Source organism: Rattus norvegicus, chromosome 8 (genome assembly GCF_036323735.1).
Source record: "Rattus norvegicus strain BN/NHsdMcwi chromosome 8, GRCr8, whole genome shotgun sequence".
Taxonomy (NCBI): domain Eukaryota; kingdom Metazoa; phylum Chordata; class Mammalia; order Rodentia; family Muridae; genus Rattus; species Rattus norvegicus.
Window position 1 is genome coordinate 44,421,767 of NC_086026.1, and position 18,163 is coordinate 44,439,929.

At 41.2% G+C, this 18,163-nt stretch overlaps 1 protein-coding gene across 1 annotated transcript; it reads left to right on the plus strand.

The window, feature by feature from the left end:
- The first annotated feature begins 2,472 nt into the window (after positions 1-2,472).
- On the plus strand, positions 2,473-6,697 carry Pate14l3 (prostate and testis expressed 14 like 3). Its single transcript, NM_001416642.1, has 4 exons — positions 2,473-2,579; positions 3,227-3,340; positions 3,776-3,934; positions 5,087-6,697. Exons 1-3 carry the CDS (start codon positions 2,519-2,521, stop codon positions 3,898-3,900), a joined length of 300 nt encoding a protein of 99 aa, NP_001403571.1. The 5' UTR covers positions 2,473-2,518; the 3' UTR covers positions 3,901-3,934; positions 5,087-6,697.
- The last annotated feature ends 11,466 nt before the right edge of the window (positions 6,698-18,163 follow it).

Genomic DNA, 18,163 nt, shown 5'->3' on the forward strand with positions numbered 1-18,163 from the left:
GGTGGAGAGGTGGGAAGCGGGGATGTTTGTGGAGGGGAACTCGAATATAAGAAGGGGAGGGGGATGAGATAGGAAGCTTATGGACTCAAAACCGGGAAACGAATAACATTTGAAATGTAGCTAAAAAAATAAAGAAAAGAAAACACCATTAAAAAAGATGCTGTAAAAAAAAAGATGCTGTAGTTTGTTAGGTTAGAGAAGTAGCAGAAGAGGAAAAGGACACTTACAGAATATTGGTGTGAATGTAAATTTACTCAGACAATATGGAAATCATTGTGAATGTTCTCAAAAGAGAATGACTACATAATCAGCTATATCACTGGTGTGCTTGTGTGTGCATATGCAGAGTGTGTGTGTAATTGTGAAGTTTGTGTGTGTGTGAGTGTGTGTGTGTGTGTGTGTGTGTGTGTATGCATTCATTCATGGAATACAAGGATGGAACATTAGGTATAAAATACAGGTAATTTATTGGATTTGTGTTCTCTTTTGTATGTATATGGTATATACATGGGTACATATTGTATAGAAAGGTATGCATATACAGATGTGTGAATGTATGTTAGAGAGATCATAGACTACATCATTTGTCTTCCTCCATATTTTGTATTGTTTTAGATAATGTCCTCCCTCCTTTCTCAAGGTCCACCTCTGCTCTTAAGGCTCTATTATTCTAGTAAATGGCACATTATTGTTTAGAAAACATCTCTCTTCCAACCTGGAGCTCCTTGACTGCCTAGCCCTAGCTTGCTTGTAAGCCAGAGATTCTCTCACCTCTACTTCTGAGTGATGGCTTGCAATCCCATAGGCATACCCTGCACTTGCTGTGCTTGCTGGCACGCTGAGCTCAATCTGGATCTTGAGTTTGTGTAACAGATACTTTACTGACTAAGCTATCATTCCAGCTCTGGTGAGAGTCTTGAAAGTGAACTTGAGTAGCAACTTAATGAATTAGGTGACCTCTGAAGTCTCATTAATAATAATGTACTAAACTAGAGTGGGACACCAAACCTGGCTCTGACATTTTTCAAAGTTAATAAATTGATTTGTAGTTTAATTTTTATTCTTCAAAGCTTCGTACATGCAGATTTTAAATTTTAGTTCTTTTTAAAATCCTCTATTTCTGTTGTTCCCATCTAGTTCAGCTGAAACCATTGAACAGGGGCTTAAAGAGATGCTGGACCAAATAATAAGACATATCTGTCAAGAAACAGAGAACCGATATGTGGAAAGGAACTGACACAAAACTACTCAAGAAATAAGCTTTGTTCAGAGAGAGGTGATCCATATCCACAAGGAGTGGGGCAATCACTAGACCTTGACGTCAGAGAGCATCACATCATGCCAGAGGCAGCATGATGGGGCTGTAAGTTTGGGGGATTAAAGATATCATGAAATTGCTACAAGAGTCAACTCAAAGAGTAGGAGAGATAGCTACCATCGACCTGTCTTAAAAACAAACAAACAAAACACAACAGAACCAAACCAAAACCAACTGACACAAGAAACAAGTCTTAAAAACAAGCAGTCGTTTCTGGGGGAGGTGTGCATCAGTGTAGTTTGTTTGTAATGGCCGAAAAGCTGAAGCACATCTAGGGATTTCTGGTGTGAAGACAGTCTAGAGCAGCACAGTGGGAGAGGAGGACATCATCTGATGGCCCGTGTACTAACAATACCCAAATATGGTTGTGGGCTTCCCAAGGGAGAGTCTTCTCTGTCTTTGCAACCAGTTTATTTACTATTTGGGCAGCTCCAAAAGCAGTTTTAGAAAGGAAAAGATAGGAGATGTTTTACATACTTTTGGTACTATGTAAACAGAGTTTATTTTCGTCTTTGTACCTGTTTGAGAGGTTTCTAGAAAGCAGATGTGGTCTCTGTATAATTTTGGTTTTATCAGTGGTGCTTTAAGCTTCCTGACTCCATCAGTAGGACCAGGAAACCAGATCCAGAACGAAAGTTCTGTTTCTCTACCATGTTCTCCTTACATGGCCCTGTAGTTTCCTTGTCTTTCTATCTAGCCCCAAGGAAGATGACTGTAGTCTGCATGGAAGATGAACAAGAGTGTGCAATTTGGGTTTCAGTGGTTTATTGAGCAATTAAATGTATTCTTAGATGTATATCTCATTCACACAGAGTCCAGGAATTTAAATATCTGGATGCAGAGGCTGAGGCTATTGGCTTCTGTGTGTGAGCCATAGCCTAGTGTGTAGCACCCTCTAGGCTCCTCAGGTCCCCAGTTTCAAAAAATCTCACAGCAATTAACCCCTATTGGAAAGTTAGTGAAATAAATATGTAGACACGAATCCAGAAGAACTTGAACCATTGCGTAGTGGTGTAGATGTGAGCAGACATGGTGAAGCACGTAGGATCTGTGCTTCCTCTAGGCTATCTGCTCAGCCCACTGGCTTGGGATCCCATTGGCTTTTCCTGCTAGCCTGAGTTCATATATAAACATGCATAGTTGAGGCCTTGAGTACTCAGTCCTATCTCAGCTACTCTTCATACCTAGGAGATCACTGCCATGGGGAAGAATATCCTGCTCCTTCTGCTGGGCCTCTCATTTGTGATAGGCTTCCTGCAAGGTGAGATCATGGCAGATGGTGCCATCAAGCAGACAATCTGTCAAAGGGTATTGGGTTTTGGGAGGTGAGGAGTAAGATACTAGACTGGACTACTTTTATAAGTGACTTCACCCTTCATTTCTGTGTTCTCACACCACCTTCCTTCCCTGCCCTTTCTTGTACACAGTAGGGACCTCTCCAGTCCCTCTTCTTCTTTGTCACAGCTCTGGTCCTGGTGTCCTTTCTCCTAGTACTTCAGCTTTCCTCCTCAGGTTTTAAGAAACTAATATTCTCAATTCCTCCAGCTGACGTGTGCACAGGTCTATATTTGCATTGAAAATAATGCTGGAAGGTCCTTGACAGGATGCAGATAATGATGTGATGGGGAGCACCTGTCTGGTCATAGGTGGTAAGCTCAAGCTCCTACAGCAGAGCTCTGATCTTCCTCCCTACATCCCTGTCCATTCACATTTGAGTGTGGGAAAATCTGGCTCTTCTTAAACCTTTCCTAGGCTTCAAGATCATGGATCACCCTGTAGGGCTCAGCTCAGCATACACACAGATCTTTGTTTGGTCACTGTTGATTATTCATTGACTATAGCCATAAGATAAGCTGGCTTCAATCTGGTTAATGAGTGAAACTCTTACTCTTGATTTTTGCCTTGTAGCTCTGAGATGTTTGGAGTGCGATATGTTAAACTCGGATGGAATTTGTGAGAAAGGAAACTCCACCTGTGAGGCTAAAGAGGACCAGGAATGTGGCATACTGGTAGTTTCTCAAGGTGGGTCAAGTCTGGGAGACTTCAGGGTGATCCTGTTTGCTGCTGACAAATGAAGTAGCACTTGCTGCACTCCTGGGACAAAGCAGAAACTGTGGGGGACTGTGTTTCTGTGTAAACTCAGGGCAAGGCTCTTTTGTACTTGGTACTGGTTGTCTTCTGTTCTTGGCCAGATGAAGACACATTTTTGAGGGGGGAGTCTCTGCATGGTCTTGAGAAGTTCTCTTGGGATGAGAGCATTTGAATTGTAAAATTCTATTCAGCAGTTTTGGGGATGGGAAACATTCCTGCTGGCCGAATTACAGGTTGATTGACGGTAACTACAGTAACTTCAATGTAGCTGGCATAGATTACACTGGGGAGCATGACTCTCCTCAATTATTGAGATTCCGATTTCACAACTGTTTGTGTTTCTCTGTTGCTTTCCTTCATATACAGGTGTTGATATCCTCTTTGGGATGCAAGATTGTTCTTCTCACTGCTTAAATAAGACTTTCCACCATTATAATCTAACACTGGATTTTACATGTTGCCACGACCAATCACTCTGCAATGAGTTTTAGAGGCCAGGCTACTTCTTGCTCAATTCTGCTGCAGGTGAGCCCTTCCCCCTTCCTTGTGCTCTCATAACCTCACAACATCTGTTCCCTGAACTGACCAAGTCCTGACACCTGCCTGTAGTCAGCATCCATTGCTGATGTGTCAGCAGTTCAGGTAGGGACAGAGAGCTGATCTCTGCTTCCCACTGCCCAGTGCTTCCCTCTTCTAGATACTTCTTCCTTCCTTTGCTTCCTCCATAGTTCCATCAATAAGTGACATTCATCACCTTTATCAACACTGGTTTTTATCCTAGTGAATAAGACAGATCTCACACCTGCCCTTTATGAACCTTCAGATTATTGATGCCTCTTTTGCCAAGGTTGCAAGCCAATATTTTTAGTTCCAGTACATATCTGTCATATTAAATATTAATAAATAAAGCCCAGTGCAGGTTACTTCCCACTTCAGTGGGTTATGTTTCCAAATGAAAGGCACATGCACAAGTGCACAAGCTTTTATATTTCAATATGCCTTAAAGAGCACAATAGCCGGGCCACTGCCTAACCTCCATTCAGTTAATCCTGACTTATTACTTACTAATTAGTTAGCCAGTGACTGCTTTCTTCAACCCAGCCTACAACACTTAACAATCTATACAAAATTTGAAAGAACCCATGGCTTTAATATTTAATTGGGTCAGAAACATCATATCCTAATAAGTCTAGATATGTCACAGACACATCCAGAGAGGTGTTTGAGGAATGCCTTGAACATCCTGATACAATAAAGTTTACAGTTAATATTAGCCATTACATGGGCTGAGGTCACTTCAGCATCACAGCATCTAATTCTATTTTGTGTATGCATTGAAAGACTGTCCAGTTTAGCTTTTCCTAGTAAATACATAATTTGAAGTTGATGTCGTTGGCACCATTACTTTTATATTTTTTCCAGCACATGCTTACTCAACTGACAAAATACAGATAATACTGTCCACAGGAAACATGACTAGTAATCCCATCCCACACTGCCGAGACATAGCTTGTTTACCTGTTCAGGCTTTAAAATCATTAATAAATTCCAAAGCTTTACATCATTAATAAATTTCAAAACTTTAAAATCATTAATAAATTATGATGTATATTTATATGTATTTACATGTGACTATGTATATACAAATATTAAAATCATTGTAACTTCGCTTTTCAGTGCTGTTCCTTGAATCCTGGCAATGGAGCATGTCAGCGAGCATTCTACTATTGACTTGTCTTGAAGCCGATACCTTGTCTTTCCATCGTATGGCTTAGATGTCTTTTGTAGTCTACATTTAACTTACTCCATTGTATTTGATGCTCTTGCATTCATTGTATACCTTTAAAGTTTTTCATCAATCCTTCAGAGTTGTCTAGATTACTTTCTATTACATAATATTTGCATTTATTTATTTTGTGTGTCTTTCTATATTGTCATTCCATGACACATGTTGAAGTCCAAGATGAACCTTTATGACTCAGTACCATTTTTCTACCATGTTAGTTCTGTAGGTTGAACTCAGTAGTCAGACTTAGTGGTATTCATACAAGTGGTGGTGGGGGGGTGTCAATGGGTACAGTTATTTGTCACTAAGCCTGGTGATCTGATTTCAGTTCCTCAGACCCACATGGTAGAAGGAGTAAACGGATCTATTCATGTTTTTCTCTGACCTCCATGTAAAGAACATTGCAGGATGTGTATACACCCCCCCACTCACCATTGAAACAGACAGATACACAATTAATGTAGTAAAAAAATACAACTACAGCATTCTTTATCCCTCGCCACATTCCTTCCTCTACCCTACCCTTCCATTCTCCTCCTCATTTAACTTGTATTCTAATTTTCCTCCTGGAATATCCTTTTCCCATGACGCTTTACTAATTTCTTGATAGTTGTAGGTATTCCAAGCAGACTAAACATGTCTGAAGAATCAAAGCTCACCCCCCAATGAGAGAAAATAAATACCAAGGAAATAAAAATGCCATTCATAAATGGGTAACTGCAATGAATAGTTTTCAAAAGTGATGAGGAGGAGGAAGAGGAAAAGAGGAGGAGGAGGAGAATAAAAAAGGAAGATAAGGAGGAGGAGGAAAGAAAAAAAGAAATGGAAATGGCTAGTAATTATTTTTTAAAGTGCTCCAGACTAGGTGGCAGTGATAAATTTCACTAGGAATGGGAAATAGAATAGATAGTTTTTAATGAACAAGAAGATGTACTTCTAGAATGTGAAGATCAAATTAGGAGGGGGAAGTCAGAGTTGGCAAGGGAGGGAATACTGGGAGAGATAGCTAAACTAAGGGCCCTCTGAGAGGTCACGTGGAAACCTGTTATAGTAGAAATTTCCTATAATATATACATATATGGAAGTGAGCTACATGAAATTGCCAAATACTGGGGGAGACAGCTTCAAGTGGACATCTCTCATCACCAAATAAAGCTTCCAGTACTGGGAGTAGGTTATACAATTGCGTTGTTAGACAAAGGGCTCCAATGGTGTGGTGATCTTAATGAAAATGGTCCCTATAGGCTCATATGGAGTGGCACTTTTAGGAGGTGTGCAGTTGTTAGAGTAGTTATGGCCTTGTTGGAGAAAGCATGTCACTGGGGATGGGCTGTGAGGTTTCAAATGCTTAAGGCAGTCCCAGAATCACTCTTTCTTCCTGCTGTCTGCCAATCCGAATGTAGGACCACTGCCTTCTCTGGCATCATATCTACCTTTACACTGCCATGCTTCCCACCATGATGATACTGGATTAAACTTCTGAATCTGTTTAGGTAGGAGCTGATGCAGAAGCCATAGAGGAGTCCTGCTTATTGGCTTGCTTGCTTAGACTGTTGTTCTTATAGAACCTAGACCACAAACCCAAGGATGGCACTGGGCCCTCCTCCACTGATAACAAATTAAGAAAATGCCCTACAACTGGATCTTTTGAGGTGTTTTCTCAATTGATGCTTCTTCCTCTCCAATGACTTTAACTTGTGTTACCTTGACATATAACCAGCGAGTACAGTAACCAACCAAAATCTGATTGGATTTAAGGCCTACTTCATGAGATAGAATCCATATCCAATGTTGCTTGGGTGGCCAAGAATCTGAGATCAGATGTGCTAGAGGCCTAGGGGAATCCCAAATACTACTGTGCTGCAAAGGACACAGCAGTAAAATAAGTAAAGGCATTCTACCACCAGAGACCATTATTTCTGCAGCAGATGGGAACACAAACAGAGATATGCAAGTAGATAACATTCAAAGAGCGAGAGACCATGAAGCACTCAGTCCTAAGTGGGATGTTTCTATCAATTTCTTCTCCCCAGGGCACAGGCACTCTATGGAAGAGGATGTAGTAATAGTGTAAGAGCCAGAGGGGAGAGAGGACACCAAAAAAAAAAACAAGACCCTCAAGAGGATCTATGCACAATAGAACTCACAATTCTGGCAGTATGGACAGGGCCTCATAGGTCCTCACCAAAATGGGTCCTGGAGATGAAAGAAATGGACATATGTCCTCATCCTTAAACTAGACACTATCTGCAATTGATAGCCACTTGTAAATTAACAATTATTTTGTCAAAGAAATCTAACTTGGAAACAAATCATATTTTTCTCTTTTTTGCATTAAAAAATTGGATGTTATTTACATTTCAAATGTTACCCCCTTTCCCAGGTTCCCCTCTGGAATCCCCCTATCCCACCTCCTCTCCCCCTGTTTCTATGAGGGTGCTCCCCCACCCCCTCCTTCACACCTCCCAGACCTAGCATCACCCTACACTGGGGCATCAAGCCTTCACAGAACCAAGGGCATCTCCTCCCATTGATGCCCAAGAAGGCCATCCTCTGCTACATATGTGGCTGGCTTCATGTGTACTCTTGAAACGAACCGCTTAAATTTTTTAAAATTTATTAATTAAATTGTCTTTACTTATTCATGTCACCCCTCACATAGTCCTTTTCCCCCTCCCCTCTCCTCCTCCTCCTCCTCTAGGCAGGTGGCAGGCCTTGGGCATCTCTCCCCTCCCTGGCACTTCAAGTCTTTTCAAAGCTAGGCATTTTCTTTCCAACTGAGGCCAGACAAGGCAACCCAGCTAGTAGAACACATCACATGTATAGGCAACAGCTTTTGGGGTAGTCTCTGCTCCAGTTGTTCAGAACCCACATGAAGATCAAGCTACACCTCTGCTACATATGTGCAGGGAGGAGTATATTCTTTGGTTGTTGGTTCAGACTCTGAGAGCCCCAAGGGTCTAGGTTATTTGATGCTGTTGGTCTTCTTGTGGAGTTCCTATCCCATTTGGGATACACAATCCTTCCTCCTATTCTTCCCTAAGAATCCCCAAGCTCCAACCACTGTTTGGTTGTGGGTGTCTATATCTGTCTGCTTCAGTTGCTGTGTGGAGGCTCTAAGAGGATAGCCATACTAGACTCTTGTCTGCAAGCCTAACAGAGTATCATTAATAGTGTTAGCAATCAGTGCTTGTCCGTGGGATGGGTCTCAAGTTGGGTGGTGATTGGTTGGCCATTCTCTCAGTCTCTGCTCCCTCCCCCATGTCTGTATTACTTGTAGATAGGGTAAATTTTAGGTTGAACGTTTTGTAGATGGGTTGGTGTCTCCATTGCTCCACTGGAGTTCCTGTCTGGATACAGGAGGTGACCTCTTTAGGTTCCATTATCCCCAGTGAAGTGAGTCACAGCTAAGGCCACCCTCATTAATTGTTGGGTGCCTCCCTTGTCCCAGTCCACATCTCATCCTGGAGATGCCCACCACCTCCTCACCCCTGTCAGTTGCAGATTTCCATTTCTTTTCATGTTCATCTAGCCATCTCTCCTGATTTCCCTACATCTGATACCAAATCCTCCATTCATCTCCCCATCATCATCCCTCCCAATTCTCTCTCTTCATCTACATCTTATGATTATTTTATTCCCTCTTCTGAATGAGATTCAAGCTTCCTTGCTTGGGCCTTCCTTCTTTACACCCTCTCTTTGGGTCTATGGAGTGTAACATGGTGCCTGTATTTTATGGCTAATATCCACTTAGATGTGAGTATATACTATGCATGTGTTTTTCGGTTTGAGTTACTTTACTCAGGATGATATTCTTTTTTTTTTCTTTTCTTTTTTTCGGAGCTGGGGACCGAACCCAGGGCCTTGTGCTTCCTAGGCAAGTGCTCTACCACTGAGCTAAATCCCCAACCCTCAGAATGATATTCTTAAGTTCCATTCATTTGCCTAAAAAGTTAGTGATGTCTTGGCTTTTAAAAGCCGAATAGTATTACATTGTGTAGATATACCACATTTTCTTTATCCATTCTTCAGTTGAGGGATATCTAGGTTGTTTCCGGTTTCTGGCTATTATGAATAAAGCTGCTATAATATAGTTGAGCAAGTGCCTTTGTGAGATGTTGGGGCATCTTTTGGGTGTAGACCCAGGAGTGGCATGGCTGGGCCTTGAGGTAGAGCTATTCCAAGTTTTCTGAGAAAACTCCAAATTGGTTTCTAAAGTGGTTGTATAAGTTTACACTCCCACCAGTGATTGATGAGTGTTCCTCTTGCTCTATATACTGGCCAGCATGTGCTATCTCTTAAGTTTTTGATCTTAGCCATTCTGGTAAGTGTCTGATAGAACATTAGAGTTGTTTTGGTCTGCATTTCCCTGGTGACTAAGAACTCCGAACATTGCTTTAAGTGCTTCTTGGCTGTTCAAGATTCCTCTGTTGTGAATTCTGCTTAGTTCTATACCCAATTAGATTTTTGGGTTGTTGGTGTCTAACTTCTTTAGTTCTTTGTAAATTTTGGATATGAGCCCTCTGTTCGTTGTAGGATTGGTTAAGGTATTTTCCTAACCTGTGGACTGTGTTTTATCCTGTTGACAATGTCCTTTGCCTTACAGAAGCTTTGCAGTTTCATGACGTTCCATTTACCAATTGCTGATCTTAGAGCTTGAGCCATTGGTGTTCTGTTCAGGAACTTCTCTCCTATACCAACACATTCAAGGGTATTTTCCACTTTCTCTTCTACTAGATTTAGTGTATCCAGTTTTATGTTGAGGCCCTTGATCCACTTGGGTTTGAGCTTTGCGCAGGGTTGTAAGTATGGACTATTTTCATTCTTCTACATGTTGATATACAGTTAGTCTAGCACCATTTGTTGAAGATGCTTTCATTTTTCTACTGTATAGTTTTGGCTTCTTTATCAAGAATCAAGCGTCCATAGGTGTGTGAGTTTATTTCTGGGTCTTCCATTTGATTTCATTGGTCGATGTGTCTATTTCTGTACCAATATCATGCAGTTTTTTTAAAAAAAAATCACCATTGCTCTCTAGTAAAACTTGAAAACAAACCACTCAACACCATTCTGATCGGAGTAAGATGAAATTGCAAGGCAGTTTCCTGATGGCTAGGATAATGTAAATTAAAAAGGTATTTTTTTAAGTCATTCGTATTTAATCTTTTGAGAATTCTCTGATTAGTTCCATGCCTCGGTTTTCCCCCCATTGGGTTTTTTTTTTTCAATTTTTCCACATGGAGAGATTTAATGAAAGGACAAGACAAGGGAGAAGGACAAGAGAGAAGAAAGAGGAGAAGAGAGTAGAGAAGGAGAGTAGAGTACAAGCCAGCCATGAGCATGTAGAGAGAAAGGGCAAGGGGAATAGGGAGAAAAGGGAGAAAGGGGAAAGAGGGTGAGAGCAAGAGAACAAGAGCAAGAGAGTGAGGAGGGGGCAAGCAGCCCCTTTCATAGTGTCAGGAATATCTGGTTGCTGTCAGGCAACTGTGGGGGTGGAGCTTAGACAGAATGCTAACATTTTTCCATTTTGGTTTAATTGAAAAAGAAAAATTAGAAAGGCGATGGTGGAGCAGGAATAGGGTCATTGTGATCTCTGACTACTTCATGCTTATTTGGGGTGACATGTCTCTAGGGAACCTAAAAAAGTGGGTAGGGGATGTTTGTCCAGTCTTAGAGTTGTCTGTTTCCTTGTTGTTCAGGGTCTGTGGAACCATCTAAGGATAGGTCAGAAGGAATATGTCCAATAGAAGTGTCCGTGTCTGCGAGAGGAGATTGAACATCTGGAGGTCACTTCTCTGGAGCTGTCCCAGGTGTAGTAAGTACCTGGACTTCACAAGATGCTGGAACACGCGCGCGCACACACACACACACACACACACACACACACACACACACACACACACACACACATGTTATAGGTAGAATTAAGCACATTTCTAAGAAAAATTTTTCTTAGATGTACTTTTTTTAAGTTTTCTTTTTTCTTCCATTTTATTTAATTGGATATTTTTTATTTACATTTAGAATATTATTTCCTTTCCCAGTTTCCTGTCCATCAGCCCCCTAATCCCTACCCCTCCCCTTCTATATGAGTGTTCCCCTCCACATCCATTCCCCATTACCGCACCCCCAACAATCCCCTACACTAGGGGTCCAGCCTTGGCACAACCAAGGGCTTCCCCTTCCACTGGTGCCCCAACAAGGCTACTTACTGCTACATATGAAGTTGGAGCCCAGGGTCAGTCCATGTATAATCTTTGGAAGTGGAATGGTTTAGTCCCTAGAAGCTCTGGTTGGTTGGCATTGTTGTTCTCGTGGGGTCACAAGCCCATTCAGCTCCTCCAGTCCTTTCTCTAATGCCTCCAATGGGGGTCCTGTTATCAGTTCAGTGTTTTGCTTCTGGCATTCAACTCTGTATTTGACATATTCTGGCTGTGTCTCTCAGGGGAGATCTATCTCCAGTTCCTGTCAGCATGCACTTCTTAGCTTCATCCATCTTATCTAGTTTTGGTGGCTGTATATATATGGGCCACATGTGGGGCAGGCTCTGAATGGCCATTCCTTCAGTCTCTGGCCTAAACTTTGCCTCTCTATCTCCTCTATGGTCATTTTTGTTCCCCTTTTAAGCATATACATTTTGGCCTTCCTTCTTGAGTTTCATGTGGTCTGTGCATCTTGGGTAGTTCAAGCATTTGGGCTAATATTCACTTATCAATGAGTGCATACCAAGTGTGTCTTTGTTGTATGTTGGAGTATCTTTTGGGTCTATGCCCAGGAGAGGAATAGCTGGGTCCTCAGGTAGTACAATGTCCAATTTTCTGAGGAACCTCCAGACTGATTTCCAGAGAGGTTGTACCAGTTTGCAATCCCACCAACAATGGAGGAGTGTTCCTCTTTCTCCACATCCTTGTCAGCATCTGCTGTCACGTGAGTTTTTGGTCTTAGCCATTCTGACTTGTGTGAGGTGCAATCTCAGGATTGTTTTGATTTGCATTTCCCTTATGACTAAGGACTTGAACTATTCTTTAGGTTCTTCTCAGTCATTCTATATTCCTCAGCTGTGAATTCTTTGTTTAGTTCTGTACCCCATTTCTAATAGGGTTATTTGGCTCTCTGGAGTCTAACTTTGTGAGTTCTTTGTATTATTTGGATATTTGCACTCTATCAGTTGTAGGATTGGTAAAGATCTTTTCCCAATCTGTTGGTTGCCATTTTGTCCTAATGACGGTGTCCTTTGCCTTACAGAAGCTTTTCAGCTTTATGAGATCCCATTTGTCAATTCTTTTTTTTTCTTCATCTTTATTAAATTGGGTATTTCTTATTTACATTTCAATTGTTAGTACCTTTCCCAGTTTCCAGGCCAACATCCCCCTAACGACTTCCCCTCCCCTTCTGTATGGGTGTTCCCCTCCCCATTCTCCCCCTATTACCACTCTCCCTCATAACAATCACATTCACTGGGGGTTCAGTCTTGTCAGGACCAAGGGCTTCCCCTTCCACTGGTACTCTTACTAGGCTATTCATTGCTACCTATGAGGTTGGAGCCCAGGGTCAGTCCATGTATAGTCTTTGGGTAATGGCTTAGTCCCTGGAAGCTCTGGTTGGTTGCCATTGTTTTTCATATGGGGTCTCGGGCCCCTTCAAGCTCTTCCAGTCCTTTCTCTTATTTCTTCAACGGGGGTCCCGTTCTCAGTTCAGTGGTTTATTGCTGGCATTCACCTATGTATTTGCTGTATTCTGGGTGTGTCTCTTAGGAGAGATCTACATCTGGTTCCTGTCGGCCTGCACTTCTTTGCTTCATCCATCTTATCTAGTCTGGTGCCTGTATATGTATGGGCCACATGAGGGGCAGGCTTCTGCCTCTGTTCTAAACTTTGCCTCCCTATTCCATCCCAAGGGTATTCTTGTTCCTCTTTTAAAGAAGGAGTGAAGCATTCTCATTTTGGTCATCCTTCTTGAGTTTCATGTGTTCGGTGCATCTATGGTAATTCAAGAATTTGGGCTAATAGCCACTTATCAATGAGTGCACACCATGTGTGTTTTTTTATGATTGGGTTACCTCACTCAGGATGATATTTTCCAGTTCCATCCATTTATCTATGAATTTCATAAAGTCATTGTTTTTAATAGCTGAGTAATATTCCATTGTGTACATGTACCACATTTTCTGTATCTATTCCTCTCTTGAAGGGCATCTGGTTTCTTTCCAGTTTCTGGCTATTATAAATAAGGCTGCTATCAAAATAGTGGAGCATGTGTCTTTGTTATATGTTGGGGCATCTTTTGGGTATATGCCTAAGAGAGGTATAGCTGGGTCCTCAGGTAGTTCAATGTCCAATTTTCTGAGGAACCTCCAGACTGATTTCCAGAATGGTTGTACCAGTCTGCAATCCCACCAACAATGGAGGAGTGTTCCTCTTTCTCCACATCCTCGCCAGCATTTGCTGTCACCTGAGTTTTTGATCTCAGCCATTCTCACTGGTTTGAGGTGAAATCTCAGGGTTGCTTTGATTTGCATTTCCCTTATGACTAAAGATGTTGAACATTTCTTTAGGTGCTTCTCAGCCATTCAGCATTTCTCAGCTGTGAATTCTTTCTTTAGCTCTGAACCCCCCTTTTTTAATAGGGTTATTTGTCTCCCTGCAGTCTAACTTCTTGAGTTTTTTGGTATATTTTGGATATAAGTCCTCTATCAGTTGTAGGATTGGTAAAGATCTTTTCCCAATCTGTTGGTTGTCATTTTGTCCTAACCACAGTGTCCTTTGTCTTACAGAAGCTTTGCAGTTTTATGAGATCCCATTTGTTGATTCTTGATCTTAGAGCATAAGCCATTCGTGTTTAGTTCAGGAAATTTTCTCCAGTGCCCATGTGTTTGAGATGCTTCACCACTTTCAGTGTGTGCTTTGGTGGGAGAATTGGGCTCCGATGATGCCATGTAGTCTTGGTATCTGTTGCTTAGGTTCCTGCGCTTGCCTCTCACTGTCATGTTGTCTCTGGTCTTACCTTGTTCTGCTATTTCTGACAGTGGCTAGACTGTCCTATAGTCCTGTGTGTCAGGAGTTATGTAGACCTGTTTTCCTGTTTTCTTTCAGCCAGTTATGGGAACAGAGTGTTCTGCTTTCAGGTGTGTAGTTGTTCCTGTCTACTGGTCTTTAGCTGTTCCTGTGGGCGTGTGTCCTGAGTCCACCAGGGAGGTCACTTGGAGCAGAAAAGTTGGTCTTACATCAGGTCCCGGCGCTGAAGTTGCTCCTAAGGCCTGTTTTTGAGCTCTCCATGAGGGCGGCAACCAGAAGGCCCCGCCCTGCCTTTTCCTGGAGCCCTGGTACACTAGGGTCCCAAATGGTGTTAGGTTTTTTCCTCTGGAGTCAGAAATGTGGGCAGAGTGTAGTCTCTTCTGGCTTTCCAGGTGTATCTGCCCCTCTGAAGGTTTAGCTCTCCCTCCCACAGGATTTGGGTGCAGGGAGCTGTTGACCAGGTCCCTTCAGATCCGGGCGGTGTCTCCATTTGTTGATTCTTGATCTTAGAGAATAAGCCATTGGTGTTTTGTTCAAAAAAATTTTCCCCAGTGTCTTTGTGTTTCAGACTCATCCCCACTTTTTTCTATAAGTTTGAGTATATCTGATTTTATGTGGAGGTCTTTCATCACCTTGGACTTAAGCTTTGTACAGGGCAATAAGCATGGATCAAGTGGCATTCTTCTAAATGTTGGTCTCCAGTTGAACCAGCACCATTTGTTGAAAATGCTATCTTTCTTCCATTGGATGGTTTTAGCTCCTTTGTCAAAGATCAAGTGACCACAGGTGTGTGGGTTCATTTCTGGGTCTTCAATTCTATTACTTTGATATTCCTGCCTGTCTCTGTACTAATAACATACAGTATTTATCACTATTGCTCTGCAATACTGCTTGGGGTCAGGAATGGTGATTCCCCCAGAAGTTCTTTTATTGTTGAGTATAGTTTTCACTATCCTGGGTTTTTTGCTATTCCAAATGGATTTGCAAACTGCTCTTTCTAACTCTATGAAGAATTGGGTTGGAATTTTGATGGTGATTGCATTGAATCTGTAGATTGCTTTTGGCCACTTTTACCATATTAATCTTGCCAATTCATGAGCATAGGAGGTCTTTCCATCTTCTGCATTCTTCTTCAATTTCTTTCTTCAGAGACTTGAATTTCTTGTCATATAGATCCTTCACTTGCTTGGTTAGAGTCACACCAAGATATTTTATGTTACTTGTGGCTATTGTGAAGGATGTGATTTCCCTAATTTCTTTCTCAGACTGTTTATCCTTTGAGTAGATGAAGGTTACTGATTTGTTTGAGTTAATTTTACTCAGGCTGAGTAGCTCTCTGGTGGAATTTTGGGGTCACTTAAGTATACTATCATATCATCTGCAAGTAGTGATATTTTGACTTCTTCCTTTCCAATTTGTATCCCTTTGACCTCTTTTCACTGTTTGATTGCTCTGTCTAGGACTTTGAGTACTGTATTGAATAAGTAGGAAGAGAGCCAGCAGCCTTGTCTAGTCCCTGATTTTAGTGGGATTGCTGCAATTTTTTTCTCTGTTTATTTTGATGTTGGATACTGGTTTGCTGTATATTGCTTTTGCTATGTTTAGGTATAGGTCTTGAATTCCTGACCTTTCCAAGACTTTTAATATGAAGGATTGTGGAATTTTGTCAAATGCTTTCTCAGCAACTAATGAGATGATATTTTGTTTTTATTTCATTGAGTTGGCTTACATAGTGGATTATGTTGATGGATTTCTTTTTCTTTTTTTCTTTTCATCTTTATTTACTTGAGTATTTCTTATTTGCATTTCGATTGTTATTCCCCTTGCGGGTTTCCAGGCCAACATCCCCCTAACCCCTCCCCTCCCCTTCTCTATGGGTGTTCCCCTCTCTATCCTCCCCCCATTACCGCCCTCCGCCCAACAATCACGTTCAATGGGGGTTCAATCTTGACAGGACCACGGGCTTCCCCTTCCACTGGTGCTCTTACTAGGCTATTCATTGCTACCTATGAGGTTGGAGTCCAGGGTCAGTCCATGTATAGTCTTTGGGTAGTGGCTTAGTCCCTGGAAGCTCTGGTTGGTTGGCATTGTTGTTCATATGGGGTCTCAAGCCCCTTCAAGCTCTTTCAGTCCTTTCTCTGATTCCTTCAACAGAGGTCCTTTTCATTTCTACTTGGTTGATTTCAGCGTTTAGTTTGGTTATTTCCTGCCTTCTACTCCTATTGGATGTATTTGTTTCTTTTTGTTCTAGAGCTTTTAGGAGTGCTGTCAAGCTGCTGACATATGCTCTCTTGTTTCTTTTTGCAGACACGCAGATCTATGTGTTTTCCTCTTTTTTTAAATTTTTTTTATTAACGTGAGTATTTCTTATATATATTTCGAGTGTTATTCCCTTTCCCGGTATCCAGGCAAACATCCCCCTCCTCCCTCCTCTTCCTTATGTGTTTTCCTCTTAGCACTGCTTTCATTGTGTCCCATGAGTTTGGGTATGTTGTATCTTCATTTTCATTAAGAAGTCTTTAATTTCCTTTTTATTTCTTCCTTCATAAAGTTGTCATTTAGTAGGCCATTGTTCAACTTCCATGTATATGTGTGCTTTCTGTCGTTATTGTTGTTATTGAAGGCCAGCCTTAGTCAGTGGTGATCTGATCTGATCTGATACATGGGATCATTTCTACCTTCCTGTATCTGTTGAGGCCTGTTGTGACTGTCAGTGTTAGAGAAGGTACCATGAGATGCTGAGAAGAAGGTATGTCCTTTTTTTTTAGGATGGAATGTTCTATAAATATCTGTTAAATCCATTTGTTTCATAACTTCTGTTAGTTTCTCTATGACTCTGTTTAATTTCTGTTTCCAATATCTGTGCATTGATGAGAGTGGGGTATTGAAATCTCCTACTATTATTTTGTGAGGTGCAATGTGTGATTTGAACTTTAGTAAGGTTTCTTTTATGAACATAGGTGTATAGATATTCAGAATTGAGAGTTCATCTTGGTGGATTTTTCCTTTGATTAATATGAAGTGTCCTTTCTTATCTTTTATAATGACTTTTGGTTGAAAGTCAATTTTATTTGATATTAGAATGACAACTCCAGCTTGTTTCTTTGGGCCATTTGCTTGAAAAGTTGTTTTCCAGCCTTTTACTCTGAGGTAGTGTCTGTCTTTGTCTCTGAGGTGTGTTTCCTGCATGCAGCAAAATGCTGGGTCCTCTTTATGTATTCAGTCTGTTAGTCTATGTCTTTTTATTGGGGAATTGGGTCTGTTGATGTTGAAAGATATTAAGGAATAGTGATGGTCGCTACCTGTTATTTTCATTATTAGAGGTGGAATTATGTTTGTCTCTCTTTTGGTTTCCTTGCAAGGACTTTATTGCTTTCTGTATGGTGTAGTTTCTCTCCTTGTGTTGGAGTTTTCCATCTATTATCTTATTTAGGGATGGATTTGTAGAAAGATATTGTGTAAATTCAGTTTTTTCATGGAATATCTTGGTTTCTCCATCTATGTTAATTGAGAGTTTTGCTGGATATAGTAACTTGGGCTGGCACTTGTGTTCCCTTAGAGTCTGTATGACATCTGTTCAGGATCATCTGGCTTTAATAGTCTCTGGTGAGAAGTCTGGTGTAATTCTTATAGGTCTGCCTTTATATGTTACTTGATCTTTTTCCTTTACTACTTTTAATATTCTGTCGTTTTTTCATGTACTTGGTGTTTTATCTATTATGTGACAGGAGGAATTTCTCTTCTGGTCCAATCTATTTGGAGTTCTGTCGGCTTCTTGTATGTTTATGGGCATCTCTTTCTTTAGGTTAGGAAGTTTTCTTCTATAATTTTTTTGAATATAATTACTGGCCCTTTAAGTTGGGAGTCTTCATTTTCTTCTATACCTATTATCCTTAGGTTTGATCTTCTCATTGTGTCCTGGATTTCCTGTATGTTTTGGGCTAGGAGATTTTT

What these genes read in the sequence shown, in the direction of transcription:
- Pate14l3 (NM_001416642.1), top strand. Translation starts at nt 2,519, where the DNA reads ATGGGGAAGAATATCCTGCTCCTTCTGCTGGGCCTCTCATTTGTGATA. An exon ending in TGTGATAGGCTTCCTGCAAG is followed by an intron (nt 2,580 to 3,226) that starts GTGAGATCATGG and finishes TTTGCCTTGTAG; the next exon opens with CTCTGAGATGTTTGGAGTGC. An exon ending in CATACTGGTAGTTTCTCAAG is followed by an intron (nt 3,341 to 3,775) that starts GTGGGTCAAGTC and finishes CTTCATATACAG; the next exon opens with GTGTTGATATCCTCTTTGGG.